This window comes from Callithrix jacchus, chromosome 9 (assembly GCF_049354715.1).
Source record: "Callithrix jacchus isolate 240 chromosome 9, calJac240_pri, whole genome shotgun sequence".
Classification (NCBI taxonomy): domain Eukaryota; kingdom Metazoa; phylum Chordata; class Mammalia; order Primates; family Cebidae; genus Callithrix; species Callithrix jacchus.
Window position 1 is genome coordinate 68,339,320 of NC_133510.1, and position 19,826 is coordinate 68,359,145.

Consider the following 19,826-nt stretch of genomic DNA (forward strand, 5'->3'; position numbering starts at 1 on the left):
CGGCTCACCGCAACCTCCGCCTCCCGGGTTCAGGCAATTCTCCTGCCTCAGCCTCCTGAGTAGCTGGGATTACAGGCACGCGCCACCATGCCCAGCTAATTTTTTGTATTTTTTAGAGAGACGGGGTTTCACCATGTTGACCAGGATGGTCTTGATCTCTTGACCTCGTGATCCACCTGCCTTGGCCTCCCAAAGTGCTGGGATTACAGGCTTGAGCCACTGAGGCCGGCCCAAACTGGAGAAGTGCTCTTAAATGTGGGTAGGAATTGAGTGTCTGCCTGCAATTGTTAAAATCCACAGTGGTTTGTGAACTTTTTTTGGGAGTTGCCATTTTAAATAGGTAGTAGTAACTTTGATGAAGAAGGCATTTAGGTCAATGGCAGCAGAACCAAATCAATGACTAAACAGAAAAACAGATTGTGCAGTATTTATTTTGGTTTTGTTTTGGCATTTTTTTCTTGATACAGGGTCTTGCTCTGTCACCCAGGCTGGAGTGCTGGAGTGTGATCACTGCAGCCTTGATTTCCTGGGGGCAAGCAATCCTTCTGCCTCAGCTCCTTGAGCAGCTGCGAGTACCGGCATGCACCAACATGCCCACCTAATTTTGTACTTTTTGTAGATGTGGGGTTTTGCCATGTTGCCCTGGCTGGTCTCAAACTCCTGAAGTCAAGCAATCCTTCCGACTTGGCCTTCTAAAGTGCTGAGATTACAGGTGTGAGCCACCGTACCCAGTCATTTTTTTTTTTCTACATCATAAGGGGTGTTAAATCTTGGAAAAAAAAAATTTTTTTTTTTTTGAGATGGAGTTTGCTGTCATTGCCTGGGCTGGAGTGTAGTGGTGCGATCTTGGCTCACTACAACCTCTGCTTCCTGGGTTCAAGCGATTCTCCTGCCTCAGCCTCTCAAGTAGCTGGGATTACAGGCATGTGCCACCATGCCCGGCTAATTTTGTACTTATAGTAGAGAGGGGTTTCATTATGTTGGTCAGGCTGGTCTTGAACTCCTAACCTCAGGTGATCTGCCTGCCTCAGCCTCCCAAAGTGCTGGGGTTACAGACGTGAGCCACCACGCCCGCCAAATCTTGGAAAATTTTAAGGAAAGAAGTGAAATTAGGGGCTGATGACTTGGGGAAAAATAATTGATCTTTCAATATTATCTAAAGGGTGTTTAGAAATAAGAAAGAGTAAGATGATCAGATCAAGAGGTAGTTAAATACCTTTCTCTAAGAAGAACAGAAAAAGGACTTAGGCTAGTTAGGAGAAGGTAATGAGAAAAATAAGATGATCTAGTTTACTGTGTTGGCATTTTTGAGTAAAAAGTATATCCTGAACCTGACCCATAAGACGGTGGCCTATGTATCTTGACTATTTCTAACTTTTACACAATAAGTCACAAACTCAAATGACTACAGAGGACATACAGGTAATGCAAATGAATGGCAGTCAAGACAGGGGTAAAGAGTATATACATCATATAAGGAGAACAGCTGATTGTTTTCATGTGAGAATGTGGGCTTAAGATTGCTAGATCTGAGTCTTCAGGAAAAGCCACAAGTTCAGAGGTTTATATGATGCCTCATATTGGAACTAATTCCACTTAAGGAAAAAAAATAGCCCTACCACTGGGGAACTAATAAAACATAGTGAATTAATTGCATTTGGCCATTGAGCTTCTACTTTTCATCTGCTCTGTACTATTAATGTAGAAACACAGTTTCTCCCTTCTTTTTATTGTGCTTACCATAAAGAATGTAAGACTAATTAGCCTTTTTCTTCCCTTTAGGATGGTGCGTCCAAGGTTAACCATTTATGTTTGTCAGGAATCACTGCAGCTGAGGGAGCAGCAGCAACAGCAGCAGCAACAGCAACAGAAGCATGAGGATGGAGACTCAAATGGTACTTTCTTCGGTAGGTTGTTCTGGACAGACCAGGACAGATACGAAGAAAGGTGAAGAGACAACTTATGGGCCTCTGTGATGGGAAACTATCAGAAAGTAGATTCATTGTCTGCTAGAAATAACAATAATCACTAGCATTTATTTGCACTCCTAATATATGGCAGGTGCAATCCTTTTTGGGGGGGTGGGGAGTGACAGACTCTCACTCAATTTAGCCAGGCTGAAGTACAGTGGTGTAATCATGATTCATTGCAGCCATCTGCTCACCGGGGCTCAAGTGATTCTCTCCCCTCAGCCTCCCAAGTAGCTAGAACTACAGGTGTGCATCCCATATCTGCCTAATTGTTTTATTTATTGTAGAGATGGGTTCTCCCTATGTCACCCAGGCTGGTCTGGAACTCCTGAGCTCAAGCAATCTCCCTGCCTCAGCCTCCCAAATTGCTGGGATTATAGGTGTGAACCACCACGCCCAGCCAGGTGCTATTCCTAATACTTTTTATATGCTTTAATATTTAATATTAATATCTTTATATATTTAATAGATATAAAACTAATATCTCCTCTTTGCAGAGGATTTTATTGTTATCACCAGTATTTATGTGAGAAAAATGAGGCCTAGGGGTAAATAACGTATCCTAGGTCACACAGCTGCAAGTGGTTGAGCCAGAATTGGAACTTAGGCAGTCTGATTTCTGAGTCCTTCAGAGAAGTGGGCGTTCCTAGTGATCAAGTTACCTGTAAGAGCAGACAAACTTTGTACTGACTGCTGTTGCTCTCTCCCTTTTGCAGTTTACCATGCTATCTATCTAGAAGAACTGACAGCTGTTGAATTGACAGAAAAAATTGCTCAGCTTTTCAGCATTTCCCCTTGCCAGATCAGCCAGATTTACAAGCAGGGGCCAACAGGAATTCATGTGCTCATCAGTGATGAGGTAGATTTTTCAGTACAGTTGAATTACCAGATGATGATTAATTTGTCAGCACACGGAGCAAGAGCAGTTCTCCTGGAGCAGAGTGTTCTGTTTTCTAGATCAGAGGGTTTCATACTTTTTTGCTTGCTTTCCTCCTAAAAAAAATTTTTTTTTTTTGGAACAGAGTATTGCTCTGTTGCCCAGGCCAGAGTGCAGTGGCCCAATCTCAGCTCACTGCAACCTCCACCTCTTGGGTTCAAGTGATTCTCCTGCCTCAGCCTCCTGAATAGCAGAATTACAGGCATGTGCCACCACACACAGCTAATTTTCGTATTTGTAGTAGAGACAGGATTTTGCTATGTTGGCCAGGCTGGTCTCGAACCCTTGGCCTCAGGTGATCCGTCTGCCTCAGCCTCCCAAAGTGCTGGAATTACAGGTGTGAGCCCCTGTGGCCGGCCATCTTACTGTAACTTTTGTTTTTATTTTTTTGAGATGGAGCTCTCACTCTGTCTCCAGGCTGGAGTGCAGTGGCACGATCTCAGCTCACAGCAACCTCCACCTCCAGGGTTCATGTGATTCTCCTGCCTCAGCCTCCAGAGTAGCTGGGACTATAGGCACACACCTTCACACCCAGCTAATTTTTATATTTTTAGTAGTGATGTGGTTTAACCATGTTGGCCAGAATGGTCTCGATCTCTTGACTTCGTGAGCCACCCACCTTAGCCTCCCAAAGTGCTGGGATTACAGGCGTGCGCCACCATGCCCAGCCTACTGTAACATATTTTTATGCACAAACATCTTTTATTATCCTACTATATTTGTTTGAAACAAAGTTTTTAAATAAAAATTTAAAAATTATTATGAATGGAATTATCATAATTTACAATTGATTAAAATAATGTAAATATGCTACATGTTTTAATAAGTAATTATTAACCATTAAGAAGCCCAGGCGTGGTGGCTTTTGCCTGTAATCCCAGCACTTTGGGAGGTTGAGGCAGGCAGATCACCTGAGGTTGGGAGTTCCAGACCAGCCTGACCAACATGGAGAAACCTCATCTCTACTAAAAATACAAAATCAGCTGGACGTGGTGGCACATACCTGTAATCCCAGCTATGTCGGAGGCTAAGGCAGAAGAATCGCTTGAACTTGGGAGGCAGAAGTGGAGGCAGAGGCAGAGGTTGTGGTGAGCTAAGAAAAGAAAAGAAAAAAAGTATTACAGGTGTATCTATGAATGAGTTGGATGAAATTGTTTCATTCCCTACCTGTACCCTTGCACATAATTATTTCCTTTGTAGATGAATACTGCCTATTGATTGCTAGAATGACATAGGATTTCAGCATCGATTTTATTGTGTTTTTTTTCCCTCTAGATATAAATGCTGTGGGACTTGACTCACATAAATTGATAGGAATGGATAGAGTTTTATAATAACAATGTCATTAGATTATTTTAAACTTCACATTTATATACCAAAAATTACATAGTGATAATCAAAAAATCATTTTGAATCCTCTATCATATGACAATTTGTGATTAGGTTACTCCATAATTCTGGTGAAAGGAAAGAGTTAAAAACCATGTGGCTCATGAAAGAGTTTGTTGCCCAGTTATTGGAGTTCACCTTTGTTGCTCCACTTTGGCACCTGAAGCTCCTACATCGTGGGCCAGAGCACCTTGTTAGGGTTCTGGGAGCGTGAAACTCATGCCTTTATCTTGTAAAATGGGAGAAGGGAGTTTGAGAAGGGAAAGTGGGGAAGGAAAATTAAAGAAGTTTTAGCAAAGAGCACATATGGTTGTTGAAGGCACGGAAGTTAGTTCTCCCGTATGTATACATTAGTGTCTGTGTGCTCCTTGGAGAGTCTTGGGGTTAACCCAGGGAAATGCATACCTAGCTTTAAGATAACTGCTCTAATCTGCTTAGCTTTTTAATATTTAAAAACCACATGGGAGGGAAAAAAAGTTTGTGAAGCAGGCTTTTGAAAATTGGGAGGAAGAAACTTTTATGACTCTATAGATATTCAAGAAATACACTATTGTGGCCTGTAAAGCCTCCCATCTAAATCCCTCTGGATGTGGGTTAGTCCTTAGGGACACAGGAATATAAAGGGGTTCTTTTTCATTTAAATAATCACAAGTTTTCTTGATTTTTTCAGATGATACAGAACTTTCAGGAAGAAGCATGTTTTATTCTGGACACAATGAAAGGTAATAGTAAGACAAACACCTTTCTCTGAGCAGTTTAACAGCTTTACTGCTACTAGATAAAGTACATACTTTACTTCTTTGAGGAGAGATAGGGAAAGTATCAACCATAATTTTTGTATTTTTGGTAGAGATGGGGTTTCATCACGTTGGCTGGGCTGGTTTCAAACTCCTGACCTCAAGCGATCTACCCACCCTGGCCTCCCAAAGTGCTGGGATTATAGGCGTGAGTCCCTGCGCCCAGCCCAGTTTTTTGCCATTCTCTTCCATCTTTTATTACAGTTGAGGAAATTCAGGCATTTTTTTTTCTTTATTTTAATAAAGGAAGTGACATTATTAGAGATTGTTTCTTTGTGTAAGTCAGCTTTTTTTTTTTTTTGAGACAGAATCTCAATCTGTCGCCCAGGCTAGAGTGCAGTGGCAATATCTCAGCTCACTGCAACCTCTGCCTCCTGATTTGAAGTGATTCTCCTGCCTCAGCCTCCCAAGTAGCTGGGATTACAGGAACGCACAATCATGTCCGACTAATTTTTGTATTTTTGGTAGAAATGGGGTTTCCCCACGTTGGCCAGGCTGGTCTCGAACTCCTGACTTCAAGCTGTACACCCACCTTGGCCTCCCAAAGTACTGAGATTACAGGCATGAGTCCCTGCGCCTGGCCCGGCTTTTTGCCATTCTCTTCCATCTTCCATTACAGTTGAGGATATCGAGGCATGTTTTTCTTCTTCTTTTTTTTTTTTTAAAGACAGAGTCTTGCTCTGTCACCAGGCTGGAGTGCAGTGGTGCAATCTCAGCTCACTGCAAACTCTGCCTCTCGGGTTCAAGCGATTCTCCTGCCTTAGCCTCCAGAGTAGCTGGGACTACAGGTGCACGCCACCACACCCAGCTAATTTTTCTTTTCTTCTTTTTTTTTTCAGAGATGGGGTTTCTCCCTGTTGGCCAGGATGGTCTTGACCTCTTGACCTCATGATCCGCCTGCCTGGCATGTTGTTTTATAATGCATATTTATTATAAGGATTCTGTGCTTACTAATAAGTATGCTGCTGTTTGTCCTGCTCTTTTTTTTTTTCCGCTTCTCACAAGAATAACCATATTTTGTTTCTCCTACTGTGTTTTAGAGGTGACTAAAGATGATTCTCTCTCTCTTTTTAACAGCAGAAACCAATGATAGCTATCATATTATACTCAAGTAGGAGGGTGGCATTTCGTGCTCAGTGGCTGCTGCTTGCTTCACCTCTGAAAACAGCCCTCTCCAAGGGGGATATGAATGGAGATTTGAAGGTCTGCAGGAACCTGACTCATCTGACTGTGTGTGGAGGAGTCTAGGCCATGGAGGCAGAATCCTGGCCCTCTGTGTTGACCCAAACTCTTGTGGCACACACAGATTACTGCCCAATATGCAGTTCTGCAGCTATTTCTTAGTTAAAATTTCTGGACCTTGTTGTTACTGAATATCAATAGAAACTCTACATCATTTAGATTGTATGTAGGGCATAATGATGATGGGAATTGTGTGATGTTTAACAGAAAGATCTTAAATTTTGTGACATGGAGCCATGTAATTTTTTTCTTATATAAAAATGGGTATCTATATTCATAAGATGAGGTCTTCAATCTCTTTGTACTGGTATCAAATGTACTGGTATCTCTGCTTCTTGCCACAGTTTGTCCCTGAAAATTTTATCAGGGAGGAAAAATACAGAGATAGAATATTTCTTTTGGTTCCCTGTAATACTACAACTAATAGTGTTTTCAGCTAACATTTATTGATCAGGCAGTGTGATAAATTTTTTGAATGATCATCTTGTTTAATCTCCCTAATCATACTATCTGAAGTAGGTGCTATAGTGACCCACAACCGAAGATGAGGAAATGGAGACACAGTGGCTAAGTAGCTTGCCAGGTGCCAGGAGCTGACAGGTAGTGATTCCAAACCAGGCAACCTGGTCTTTCTTATTCACCCTCTATATGCCACCCTTTATAACCCGTGCTCAGTTATTACTGTGGCCCTTCTGGTGACTAGGACATAACACTGAGTATGTATGAACTGAGGAATTAACCACTGAAAGAGACAAAGCACACCTAAATAATGATGAACAAGTCAAGACCCACAAACTACGAACACACAGATGCTTTTTAAGTGTCATCAGTTATCAGAATCGAAGAACTTGAGGTGACAACTCAGGATTATCTGTAACTCCCCACATTCACTCTTCTTGAATGACATTCTCAAACTATTAATGAGTTAGTCTCATCCCTGCTTTCTGTTTCCCCTCTCTGCATCTTCTCTTGGTATAGGAAGTTATTTTACTCATGCAGTGTTTTTTAATATAAGCTTTACAAAAAAAGATGCATTCCCTTCCTGTTCACACTCTTACCATGTTTTCGTTCTTCCTTAAGAGAGTGTGTGTGTGTCTGTGTGTAGCATCATGGATTTTTCTTCATTTGTAAGTTCCTCGAGGTTATGTTGGTAAACAAAGATAATGTTCTAAGATTGTGTATTGATTTATGTGTGTGTGTGTGTGTGTGTGTGTGTGTTTAAAGCGTTTGATAAGGTTTAAATGTTTTTTATACAGAGATTTTTGTTCATTAAAATTAATCTGCATCATGGTCTAATTTCTCTTGGTTTGAAACAAATTGAAAACTTTGAAGCCAGAAAATTAAGTCAATGACTTGTTTAAAACTGACCTGAGCAACTTGTTATATTACACCGAAATACTTATTAGTGAATGATTACCGGATGTCACCATTTTGAGGAGGAGACATTTCTGGTTGTCTTGTATTCCTAGTACTGGTTCTCTCCTCAGCAGGCTGCTATTGGTTTTGATTTTTTTTTTTTTTTTTTTTTTTTTTTTGGTATGCCTAGGTATTTGGGTGGGAAAGTTGGACTAGATACCTGCCTTTTTTCTTTTTTTAAATATAGAAATGAGGCTGGGTGCAGTGGCTCATGCCTGTAATCCCAGCACTTTAGGAGGCCAAGGCAGGCAGATCACTTGAGGCCAGGAGTTTCAGACCAGCCTGGCCAACATGGTGAAATCCCGTCTCTACTAAAAGTACAAAAATTAGCTGGGCATGGTGGTGCACACCTGTAATCCTAGCTACTTGGGAGTCTGAGACATGAGAATTGCTTAAACCTGGGAGGTGAAGATTGCAGTGAACTGAGATCAGGCTGCTGCACTCCAGCCTGGGTGACAGAGAAAGACTCTGTCTCAAAAAAATTTCTTTTTAATAAAATAAAATATAGAAATGAGGTCTCACTATGTTGCCCAGTCTGTCCTTGAACTCCTAGGCTCCAGTGATCCTCCTGTCTCATCCTCCCAAAGTACTAGGACTATAGGTGTGAGCCACTGTGCCTGGCCAACACTAGGTGGCTTCTTTTTTTTTGAGACAGAGTCTTGCTCTGTCGCCCAGGCTGGAATGCAATAGCATGATCATGGCTCAGTATAACCTCTGCCTTCCGGTTTCAAGTAATTCTCCTGTCTCAGCCTCTTAAGTAGCTGGGACTATAGGCATGCAACACCATGCCCGGCTAATTTTTGTATTTTTAGTAGAGATGGGGTTTCACTATGTTGGCCAGGCTGGTCTTGAACTCCTGGCCTTGTGATCCACCCGCCTCAGCCTCTTAAAGTGCTGGGATTACAGGCATGAGCCACCATGCCTGGCCCCAAACTAGGTAACTTTTAAGATTTCTTCCAAATCTGTGCGTTAGTGCCTCTTCCTGCAAATGATGCATAGAATTATATATACAGATGAGGCACAGTGGCTCATGCTTGTAAGCCCAGCACTTTGGGAGTCCAAAATGGGAAGATCACTTTAGGCCAGGTCAGGAGTTCAAGACCAGCCTGGGATAAGACCCCCATCTCTACAAAAAGTTAAATTAGCCAGGCATGGCAGTGATTGCTTGAGCCCAGGATTGGAGGCTGCAGTGAGCTGTGATCATACCACTGCACTGTAGCCTAGGTGACGGAGTGAGATCCCCATCTCAGAAAAACAATTATATCTCCTTCTGTCACCCAAGCTGAGTGCAGTGCCACAGTTATAGTCACTGCAGCCTCAAACTCCCAGGCTCAAGTGATCTTCCTGCCTCAGAGCCTCCCAAGTAGCTGTGACTACAGGCACAAACCACAAAGCCCTGCTAATGTTTTTTTTGTAGAGACGGGGTCTTACTATGTTGTCCAAGCTGGTCTTGAACTCCTGGGCTCAAGTGGTCCTCCTGTGTCAGCCTCTCAAAATGTTGAGATTACAGGCATGAGCCACCATGCCAGACCTTTATTAACATATTGACTATAAATTACATTTAACTATTTTTACCTGAAGTCAGGGTTTTTTAGAGTAGTCTTCAAATTTATGGAAATAGATTTATACAACTTTGTAATTATAGATACTTAAATTTACCAGAAAATCTCTTAGGCTTTCTTTAGTTGCAAAATAATTTTATTGTGCCAGTGATACATAATTGGTAAAAATTTGCATAGTGATAGAACATTGTAATTATTCAGTTTGCTTTAAAACATTGCATATATTCACTATTAATCCTTTCAATTAAGTGAAAATTTTATAGTAGCTTTTTTATTATGAAAGTAATACACAAAATGATAAATTAAAACAATTAAGAATGGTATTATATACCTTTTCCTCCCTACCTCTTAGTCCCCTCTGTAGAGGTAATCATTGCAAAGAATTTCCCCTGTCACACATGTGCACACACGCACGCACACACTCAGATGGGCTCATGTTATACCAATGACCTGCAATTTGATTTTTGTATTTAGCATATCTTGAATATCATACTATATTAGAATTTCTAGTTCTACATCATTCTTTTCAAAAACTGGTCATTCTGTATGGATGACATTTACATTATATATATTTGAATATGCATGTGTGTGTGTGTGTGTGTCACCCAGGCTGGAGTGCAATTTATATATATTGCAAGTATATATTTGCAAATATTTATATATTTGAGTGTGTGTGTGTGTGTGTGTGTGTATATGTGTAACCCAGGCTGAAGTGCAGTGGCATAATCTCAGCTCACGGCAGCTTATGTCTCCCAGGTTCAAGCGATCCTCCCACCTCAGCCTCCCAAGTAGCTGGGGCTACAGGTGCATGCCACCACACTTGGCTAATTTTGTATTTTTTTTGTAGAGACAGGGTCTCCCTATATTACCAATACTGGTCTCGACCTCCTGAGCTCCAGCATCCTCCTGCCTCAGCCTTCCAAAGTGCTGGGATTACAAGTGTGAGCCACCCACTGCACCAGCCTAGGCCCTGTAGAGAAGAGGCATAGCATCCTATTTGACTTACCATTGCCTGTACTCCCTTGAAGTATAATAGATTCTATTTAGAAAAATCTGCTGTGTAAAGACTTGGTAATTAAAAGGGAGTTATTGGGAAATATTAATAAAAGGGGAGGAGGGTCGTTGCAGGACTCTAAGGATTGAGTAGTCACTGTGAAATGTGGCTACTGAGTAATAAGATTGATTGTCCAATATTATGGCCCAATGAAAATGTTTGCCCACATAAATGATTTATTTAAGAAGCCAGGTAGACTGGGCATGGTGGCTCATGCCTGTAATCCCAGCACTTTGGGAGGCCAAGGCAGGCAGATCATGAGGTCAGGAGTTCAAGACCAGCCTGGCCAGCATGGTGAAACCCCGTCTGTATTAAAAATACAAAAATTAGCCAGGCATGGTGGTGTGTGCCTGTAGTCCCACCCAGCTACTCAGGAGGCTGAGGCAGAAGAATTACTTGAACTTGGGAGGCAGAGGTGGCAGTGAGCTGAGACCACGCCATTGCACTCCAGCCTGGGCAAGAGAGCGCGACTCTGACTCAGAAAAAAAAGAAAGAGCCATATAAAGGAAGGAAACACGGCCGGGTGCTGGACAGGAGTTCGAGATCAGCCTGGCCAACATGGTGAAACTCTGTCTCTGCTAAAAAAAAAAAAAAAAAAAAAAAAAAAAAATTAGCCAGGCACAGTGGCTCATGCCTGTAATCCCAGGTACTCAGGAGGCTGAGGCACAAGAATTGCTTGAACCCGGGAGGCGGAGGCTACAGTGACCCGAGGTTGTGTTCCAGCCTGTATGACAGAGAGAGAGAGAGAGAGAGACTCTGTCTAAAAAAAAAAAAAAAAAAAGCCCAAGACCTGAGGAAGTGAGGTCCACATGAAAGGGAAGAAGTTCTGATTCCTGGAAGTCAGGTACTGGGTATGTTGTGAGAGCAGAGTATGATCCCTGAGCAGCCGGGGAAGCTTGGCAAGTAAAAAGCGTGTGGGATAATGGCGTCAGCACATTTCTAATGTATGCATAATGGAGGAGTGTTCTCAAAGCCCTGTGGATCCCCAGATATTCTGAGAAAGTCTTTTGTAGAGGGTTGCTGCAGAGATTTGGACTGTCTTGCAAATCATCATGAAGGGCTGAACAGAGCTTCAATATTCAATCTTAAAAGCAACACAAATTTAGAGACCAAATATTTGAAATCAGGATTGAGCTTTTCCCTCTTGTAGCTTTTTTCTCTGACCAAACCTAACAATTCCAGATTTTTGGGGACTGGAGAACTGAAATTGAAGAACCATTTTATCATTTTACTGAATCATTGGTCTGCATCCTTGGTCACAGATGGTTCCTCTGTAGGAATTTGATCTGTTGTGGCCCCTATGGGTCTTATGAGAACTCCAGTCTCAGTAGGAATGGCACGATTGTCCCACCTAGCTGCCTCATTTATATATCATTTATATACATTTCTTTCTTTCATTTGTTTTTTTTTTTTTTTTTTTTGAGACAGACCCTCTGTCACCCAGGCTGGAGTCCAGTGGCGCTAACTCAGCTCACTGTAACCTCCATCTCCTGGGTTCAAGCGATCCTCCTGCCTCAGCCTCCTGAGTAGCTGGGATTACAGGTATGTGCTACCACGCCCGGCTAATTTTTATTTATTTTATTTTTGAGATGGAGTCTCATTCTGTCACACAGACTGGAGTGCGGTGGCGCAATCTTGGCTCACTGCAACCTCCGCCTCCCAGGTTCAAGTGATTCTCATGCCTCAGCCTCTTGAGTAGCTGGGATTACAGGTGTGCGCCACCATGCCCAGCTAATTTTTGTATTTTTAGTAGAGACGGGTTTTCACCATGTTGGCCCGGATGGTCTCGATCTCTTGACCTCATGATCTGCCTGTCTTGGCCTCCCAAAGTGCTGGGATTACACGCGTGAGCCGTTGTGCCTAGCCTAATTTTATATTTTTAGTAGAGACAGGGTTCGCTGTACTAGCCAGCCTGGTCTCAAACTCCTGACCTCAAGTGATCCTCAAAGTCTTGGGATTACAGGCATGAGCCACCACACTTGCCTATTTCTTTCTTTCTTAGCTTTTTAATTTTATTTATTTATTTATTTTAGTGGTCCTGCTCTATTGCCCAGGCTGTGGTGTGATCATAGCGCACTGCTGCCTTGAACTCCTGGGCTCCAGTGATCCTCTCCCCTCTGTCTCCTGAGTAGGTAGGACCACAGGCACATGCCATCACACCCAAATAATTTGTTTTGTTTTGTTTGTTTGAGGCAGGATCTCACTTTGTTCCCAGACTGGAGGGCAGTGTCACCATTATAGCTCATTGTAGCCTAAACCTCCTGGGCTCAAACGATCCTCCCACCTCAGCCTTCCAAAGTGCTGGGATTACAGGCATGTGCCACTGTGCCCAGACCTTATTTTTATTTTTTGTAGAGAAAGGATCTTGTCAGTGGCCCTTGCTGATTTGAACTACTGCCTTCAAGTGAGCCTTCCACCTTTGCCTTCCAAAGTGCTGGGATTATAGACATAAGCCACCACACCCAGCCTCTATACTATTTTGTAAAGAGTAATCCTATATCATTCTACATTCCTGTAAATGCTCTATTTTCGTTATGAGTTAAGGCTTTCCTTGCTAGAGTGTTTACTTTTAATTAATTTTTGTTTCATTATACCAACTCCAAGACTTCAGTGAGAAAGAATATCCTACCACTGCAAAATGGAGTGAGTTGGGAAAGCCTGCCCTTTGTGACATGGGGAGGAATGCCACCAGCACCTATGTTTTCTACATACTTTGTTCTCCTTCCTGCTTCTTTTAGTGACCTTTTATTTTTTTATTTTTGAGATAGTTTTGCTTTTGTTGCTCAGGCTGGAGTGTAGTGGCACAATCTCAGCTCACTGCAACCTCTGCCTCCCAGGTTCAAGTGATTCTCCTGCCTCAGCCTCCTGAGTAGCTGGGACTACAGGTACCCACCACCACTCCCAGCTAATTTTTTGTATTTTTAGTAGAGACGGGTTTTCACCATGTTAGCCAATATGGTCTCAATCTGCTGACCTCGTGATCTGCCCACCTTGGCCTCCCAAAGTGCTGGGATTACAGGCACGAGCCACTGCACCAGCCGACCTTGTATTTTATCTTCAACCTTGAACTTCTGTCTCTTTCCGCTTCTTCCTTTTTCTTTTCGCGTCTTTCTTTACATGTTCTCTACAGCATTTCCCCTGTAATGTTCCTTATGAACATAGTCCTAAGCTAAACTCTATCTTGCTTGAAAATTTCAAGTAAATCTAGCATTTGCATTTTCAAATTTGGACACTGAAAAGTTATATATGAATTAGTTTTCAATTGAATTAATATCAATTATAAGGGAACTTACTATTTAAAATAATCATATTGTATTATTTGTCTTATTGTACTTTTTCTTAACTGTATGTGATATTTGGGTACATGAATCTGTGTTTTCATATATTAGATTTGCTTAAGATGAGGTCCACATTTTAATTAATGCAGATTCTTGTTTTCTATTTTTCTTTTTTGGGACAGAGTTTCGCTCTTGTCACCCAGGCTGGAGTGCAATGGCACAATCTTGGCTCACTGCAACCTCCGCCTCCAGGTTCAAACAATTCTCCTGCCTCAGACTCCCAAGTAGCTGGGATTATAGGTGCCCGCCACCAAGCCCAGCTAATTTTTATATTTTTTTAGTAGAGACGGGTTTTCACAGTGTTGGCCAGGCTAGTCTTGAACTCCTGGCCTGAAGTGATCCACCTGCCTTGGCCTCCCGAAGTGCAGGGATTACAAGTGTGAGCCACCGCACCTGGCCCAATTCTTGTTTTCTTCTTGAGTTTTATTTATTTATTTATTTATTGAGACAGAGTCTTGCTCTGTTTCCCAGGCTGAAGTGCAGTGGTGTGATCATATAATGGCTCAAACTCAAACGATAGCCTCAAACTTCTGGGCTCATCTGATCCTCTTGCCTCAGCCTTCTGAGTAACTAGGATTACAGGGTCCTGCCACCACACCTGGCTAATCTTCCTGAGTTTTAGTATCTGATTATTCATTTAAGAGTTTAGTTAATATCTTTCTCTACACATTATACCCTTGCTTCAGACTTTCATTTACCTCCTTGAGCTTATTAAACTTGTCCTCTCTAAATTCATCTCTGCATACCCCTCAAAACTTTGCTGTTATTTTGCTTTTCTTTTTTTTTTTTGAGATGGAGTTTCTTGCTTGCCACCCAGGCTGGAGTGCAGTGGCATGATCTCGGCTCACTGCAACCTCCGCCTCCCAGATTCAAGTGATTCTTCTGCCTCAGCCTCCCGAGTAGCTGAGATTACAGGCAAGCACCACCATACCTGGCTAATTTTTGTACTTTTAGTAGAGATGGGGTTTTGACATGTTGGCCAGGCTGGTCTCGAACTCCTAACCTCAGGTGATCCACCCACCTCAGCCTCCTGAAGTGCTGGAATTATAGATGTGAGCCACCAAGCCCCACCTATTTTATTTTGTTTTTTATAAATGGTGTGTGTGTGTGTGTGTGTGTGTGTGTGTGTGTGTATTATGCACATGTGTAAATAACTATATCCTATTTGAAACCTTCCTTGATGCCACTCATATATGACTTCTTTGATGTTTGTGCTTTCGGTTTGCTGCGGAACTCATTTTCTCAGATTTGCATGTACTGTTCTCTTTTTGTTACTGTGGAATTAGTCACAAAGAGTTGCCTGTTTCTTTAGATCTGGAATACAAGTAAGTGTAACTTAGTGAAGTAACATACAACTTCAGAGCTAAGCCTACAGATTCCTTTTCAGAAAAACAAATACAATGCCTTAGATTTTTAGTTTAACACTTTTTCTCTAAGAATTTCAACACATTATATCTTCTGTCCTATTTATTTTCACCTTTCTGGGTAATGTGTTCTTGTTTATCTTTTGATGGTAAAAGGTAGTCGATACAGCCTATATTTTGGTGTCAGATAGGCCTATATTCAAATCCCAGCTCCTTCTCTTTGTGGATATGACTTTGGATAGCGTAATCTTTCAAGCCTCAATTGTATCATCTTAACCCTATGAATTAAGTATTAAAAAAGAAGTAGTACTTAATTCATAGGGTTATTAGAGAGTTTTAAAGGGATTTTGAGTGTAAAACAGTTTATACTGAATACTATACACCTGTTCATTAGCTCAGTAATCTAAGGATACTACTGACTGTGAGATCACCATCACACAGACATAGCTGCAAGAACAATGTATAAAACACTTCCCAGGGCTGGGCGGGGTGGCTCATGCCTGTAATCCTAGCACTTTGGGAGCCCAAGGTAGGAGGATTGTTTGAACCCAGGAATCCAAGACCAGCTTAGGCAACATGAGACCCCCGACTCTATTAAAAAGTAATAACAATAAGGCAACTGGGCGTGGTGGCTCACACCTGTAATCCCAGCACTTTGGGAGACTGAGGCAGGAGACAGACTGAAAAAAACTTGTCTCTATTAAAAATACAAAAAATTAGTCCAGCATGGTGGCACGCGCCTGTAGTCCCAGCTACTTGGGAGGCGGAGGTTGTAGTGATATCAGATCACACCGCTGCACTCCAGCCTGGGCAACAGAGTGAGACTCCATCTCAAAAAAAAAAAAAAAAGTAAAGAAAACACTGCCCAGGACATTTGTGTGTGTGTGTGTGTCAGGCTTGCTCTGTCTTCCAGGCTAGAGTGCAGTGGTGTGATCTTGGCTCACTGCAACCTCCACCTTCTGGGTTCAAACAATTTTCATGCCTCAACCTCCCAAGTAGCTGGGATTGCAGGTGCACACCACTATGCCCGGCTATTTTTAGTAGAGATGGGGTTTCATCATGTTGCCATCCTGGTCTTGAACTCCTGGCGTCAAGTGATCCACCCACCTTGGCCTCCCTAAGTACTGGGATTACAGGTCTGAGCCAACACACCCAGCCTATTATTTTTATTTTTAGAGACAGAGTCTCTGCTGGGTACAGTGGCTCAGGCTTGTAATCCCAGCACTTGAGGATGCCAAGACTGGCAGATTACTTAAGGCCAGGAGTTTGAGACTAGCCTGGACAACATAGGAAGAACCCCCATCTCTATTTTTTTTTTTTTTTAAAGAGAGAGAGATAGGGTCTCATTCTGTCACTGAGGCTGGAGTGCAGTGGCCTGAACACAGCTGTCACTGCAGCCATGACCTCCTGGGCTCAAGTGATTCTCCCACATCAGCCTCCCAAGTAACTGGGGTCACAGGTGCATGCTGCTGCACCTGGCTAATTTTTTAAAAATTTCTTGTGAAGCATGGTCTCACTCCATGTTGCCCAGGCTGGTTTCAAACTCCTGGGCCTGAGCAATCTTTCCTCCTCAGCCTCCTAAAGTGCTGGGATTACAGGTATGAGCCACCATGACTGGCCCAGATGATCTTCCAATTGATCAAGAGCTTACTGCCAAATTGAATTCTGCTGTCTTCTCAAAGGATGTGCTGACCTTGGTTTGGCTATCTTCTAGTTTGATGACATTAGCCAATTAAGTTTAATGCATTGGACACTGGGGCTGAAGGTACCCTGATGCATTTCCATGACTATTGGAACTCTGGATGTGTAGGCATATGAGACATCTTTTTAGCCTCCTCAACATGGCCATTAGGCTGGTTTTTTGTTACTCAGCCCACTGATTCTATAGTGGTCTAGGATAACCTTCTTTTCCCTTTTGTCTTTTATATGTTCAGGAAGAATAGGATCATGAACTAAACCTTCGGTACAACTGAATAGAAAGCTTATGATTAAAAATAGCTAACATTTACATGGCACTGACTGTTGTAAACATTTTCCAATATACCAGCTGTTTAATCGTCACAAAACCCTATGAAATACATATTGTTATCCCCATCTTGCAAATGAGGAAGCCAAGGCAGAAAACTTATGTCTCTTGCCCGGGGTCATGTCCCTAGTAAGTTAAGGGATTGGGGTTTATATTCAGGCGGTCTGGCTCCAGGATCCATGCTCTTGATCACTTGTTATATTGCCTCTAAATTTCAGCAAACAGGGAGATGATAAGTGCATGTTACCAAAAGATTGCTTTTTTTCTGATCTGCTGCTTTTTGATTTTGCAGTAGTTTCCTAGCTTCCTGGGGTCTCTGACGTCACCTAGCGGACAGAACTGAAATTCTTAGCATATTTTTTCCCCAAGCCATCCTACCTCTCAATTCTAAAATCGACATTGCTTGGTAGCTAGTAGATCTGGCTTCATAGTTTCTTGGTTGCAGTGAAAAATAAACCAGATTTTGGAATCAACCTAACTTGAGTTTAAGTCTTGCCGTTCATCCATCTATCTAATAAATATCTATCATGCTCTTAAATGTCAACTACCAGGCTTTGCACTGTGTGCTGAGGATACAGTAAACAAAAAATTCCTTGCTCTCACCAAATTTAGTCAAGTAAGGCAAGACAAAAAAATATAAGGCACAGGGATAGAAACTAAGGAGAAGCACCATTTTAAAAATATGGTAGGCATTTATGCCTGGGAGTTTGAGGCTGCTATGACCCATGATTGTGCCACTGCACTCCAGCTCGGGTGACAGAGTGAGATCCTCTCTCTCTCTTTCTCTCTCTCTTCCTTTTGAGGCAGAGTCTTGCTCTGTCACTATCTCCAGGCTGGAGTGCAGTGGTGCAATCTCGGCTTACTACAACCTCCTCCTCCTGGTTTCAAGCGATTCTCCTGCCTGGCCTCCTGAGTAGCTGGGACAACAGGCACGCACACCACACCTGGTAATTTTTGTATTTTTAGTAGAGAAGGGGCTTCAACATGTTGGTCAGGGCTGATCTCAACCTCCTGACCTCGTGATCCGCCTGCCTTGCCCTCCTAAAGTGCTGGGATTACAGGCGTGAGCCACCGCATCAGGCTGATCCTCTCTTAATGTAGGGAAAAAGAAGTATGGTTACCGGGCGCAGTGGCACGTGCCTGTAGTCCCAGCTACTCGGGAGGCTGAGGTGGGAGGATCGCTTGAGTCCAGGAGTTCTGGGCTGTAGTGCACCATGCCGATCGGGTGTCTGCACTAAGTTCGGCATCAATATGGTGACCTCCTGGGAGTGGGGGTCCACCAGGTTGCCTAAGGAGGGGTGAACCGGCCCAGGTCGGAAAAGGAACAGGTCAAACTCCCGTGCTGATCAGTAGTGGGATTGCACCTGTGAACAGCCACTGCACTCCAGCCTGAGCAATATCGCAAGATCCTGTCTCAAAAAAAAAGAAAACTATGGTTAGGGAAGAGCTCGGATATGAGGGCATTTGAGCAGTTATCATGTGAGGGAGTAAATATGTGGCTAGCTGGTGGAAGAGTGTTCCAGGCAGACCAAGGACCCGCCAACATGGGCCGCATTTGCACCAAAACCTTGAAGAAGACGGCCCGGGTCATCATAGAAAAGTACTACACGCGCATGGGCAACGGCTTCCACACGAACAAGCGCGTGTGCGAGGTCGCCATTATCTCTAGCAAGAAGCTCCGCAACAAGAGAGCAGCCTATGTCACACATCTGATGAATCGGATTCAAAGAGGCCCAGTGAGAGGTATCTCCATCAAGCTGCAGGAGAGAGAAAAGAGAGACAAGTAAGTTCCTGAGGTCTCAGCCCTGGATCAGGAGATCATTGAAGTGATCTTTCTTAAAAATGGATTCTGGCCGGGCGTAGTGGTTCACGCCTGTAATCCCAGCACATTGGGAGGCCGAGGCGAGTGGGTCATGAGGTCAGGAGTTCGAGACCAGCCTGACCAACAGTGTGAAACCCTGTCTCTACTAAAAATACAAAAATTAGCCAGGCGTGGTGGCAGGCTCCAGTAATCCCAGCTATTCGGGAGGCTGAGGCAGAATTGCTTGAACCTGGGAGGCGGAGGTTGCAGTGAGCCAAGATCGCCCCACTGCACTACAGCCTGGGCGTAAGAGCGAGACTCCGTCTCGGGTTGCGGATGGGCGCGGGGAGTCATGTGTATAATCCTAGCACTTTGGGAGGCCCAGGCAGGCGGCTAGCTTGAGCCCAGAAGTGCAAGATCAGCCTGGGCAACCTGGTGAAAACCCCTTTTCTATTTAAATAAATAAATAGAATAGTTTGCAAAGTTGAGAAGATCATGGCAAAAAAATTTTTTAAAGAAAACACTCAAAGCAGTCCCTCATACAAGTATATAACTCAAGATATTGCTTGTGTTCTTTATAACTTGGGTAGGCTGCAATAAGTCATATTGCTGAAGACTAAGACCCCATGAGCAAGGAGTATATGGTCCGGCGAAAGGAAAATTGGAGGAGCTTTGGAGAAGAATTCGTTTAGTTATCTAAGATGTGTAGTTGAGAAGCTCCTCTCTTCCCCCATTAAAAGGTTGCAGCAGGGCCACCGCCTCCGGAGCAGGTTTGCCCGCCGGCTTAGGCTTTGCAGCAGTCACCGCCTACAACTCCCGACATGCCGCTGGGCGTGGGGCCGGCACGTAGACTCCATTTCCCAGCCCGCCCCGGGGCTAGGGCAGGACGTGCCGGCGCCTATAAGAGACAGAGCGCTGCGGCCGGAGCCT

At 43.2% G+C, this 19,826-nt stretch overlaps 1 protein-coding gene across 15 annotated transcripts in view; it reads left to right on the plus strand.

Moving 5' to 3' along the window:
* Positions 1-7,625, plus strand: part of TFCP2 (transcription factor CP2) — a 62,077-nt gene extending 54,452 nt beyond the window's left edge. For 3 of the 15 annotated variants that reach the window (XM_078336683.1, XM_035256755.3, XM_054239212.2), the window contains 5 exons: positions 1,783-1,907; positions 2,258-2,374; positions 2,687-2,829; positions 4,967-5,018; positions 6,171-7,625. In XM_078336683.1, the coding sequence (XP_078192809.1) occupies positions 1,783-1,907; positions 2,258-2,374; positions 2,687-2,829; positions 4,967-5,018; positions 6,171-6,208 (475 nt within the window). In that variant the 3' untranslated portion in view covers positions 6,209-7,625. The remainder of the gene's footprint in view (positions 1-1,782; positions 1,908-2,257; positions 2,375-2,686; positions 2,830-4,966; positions 5,019-6,170) is intronic. The other 12 variants (XM_078336685.1, XM_002752473.7, XM_078336688.1 and 9 more) reach the window with 7 other exon arrangements.
* Positions 7,626-19,826: the final 12,201 nt, after the last annotated feature.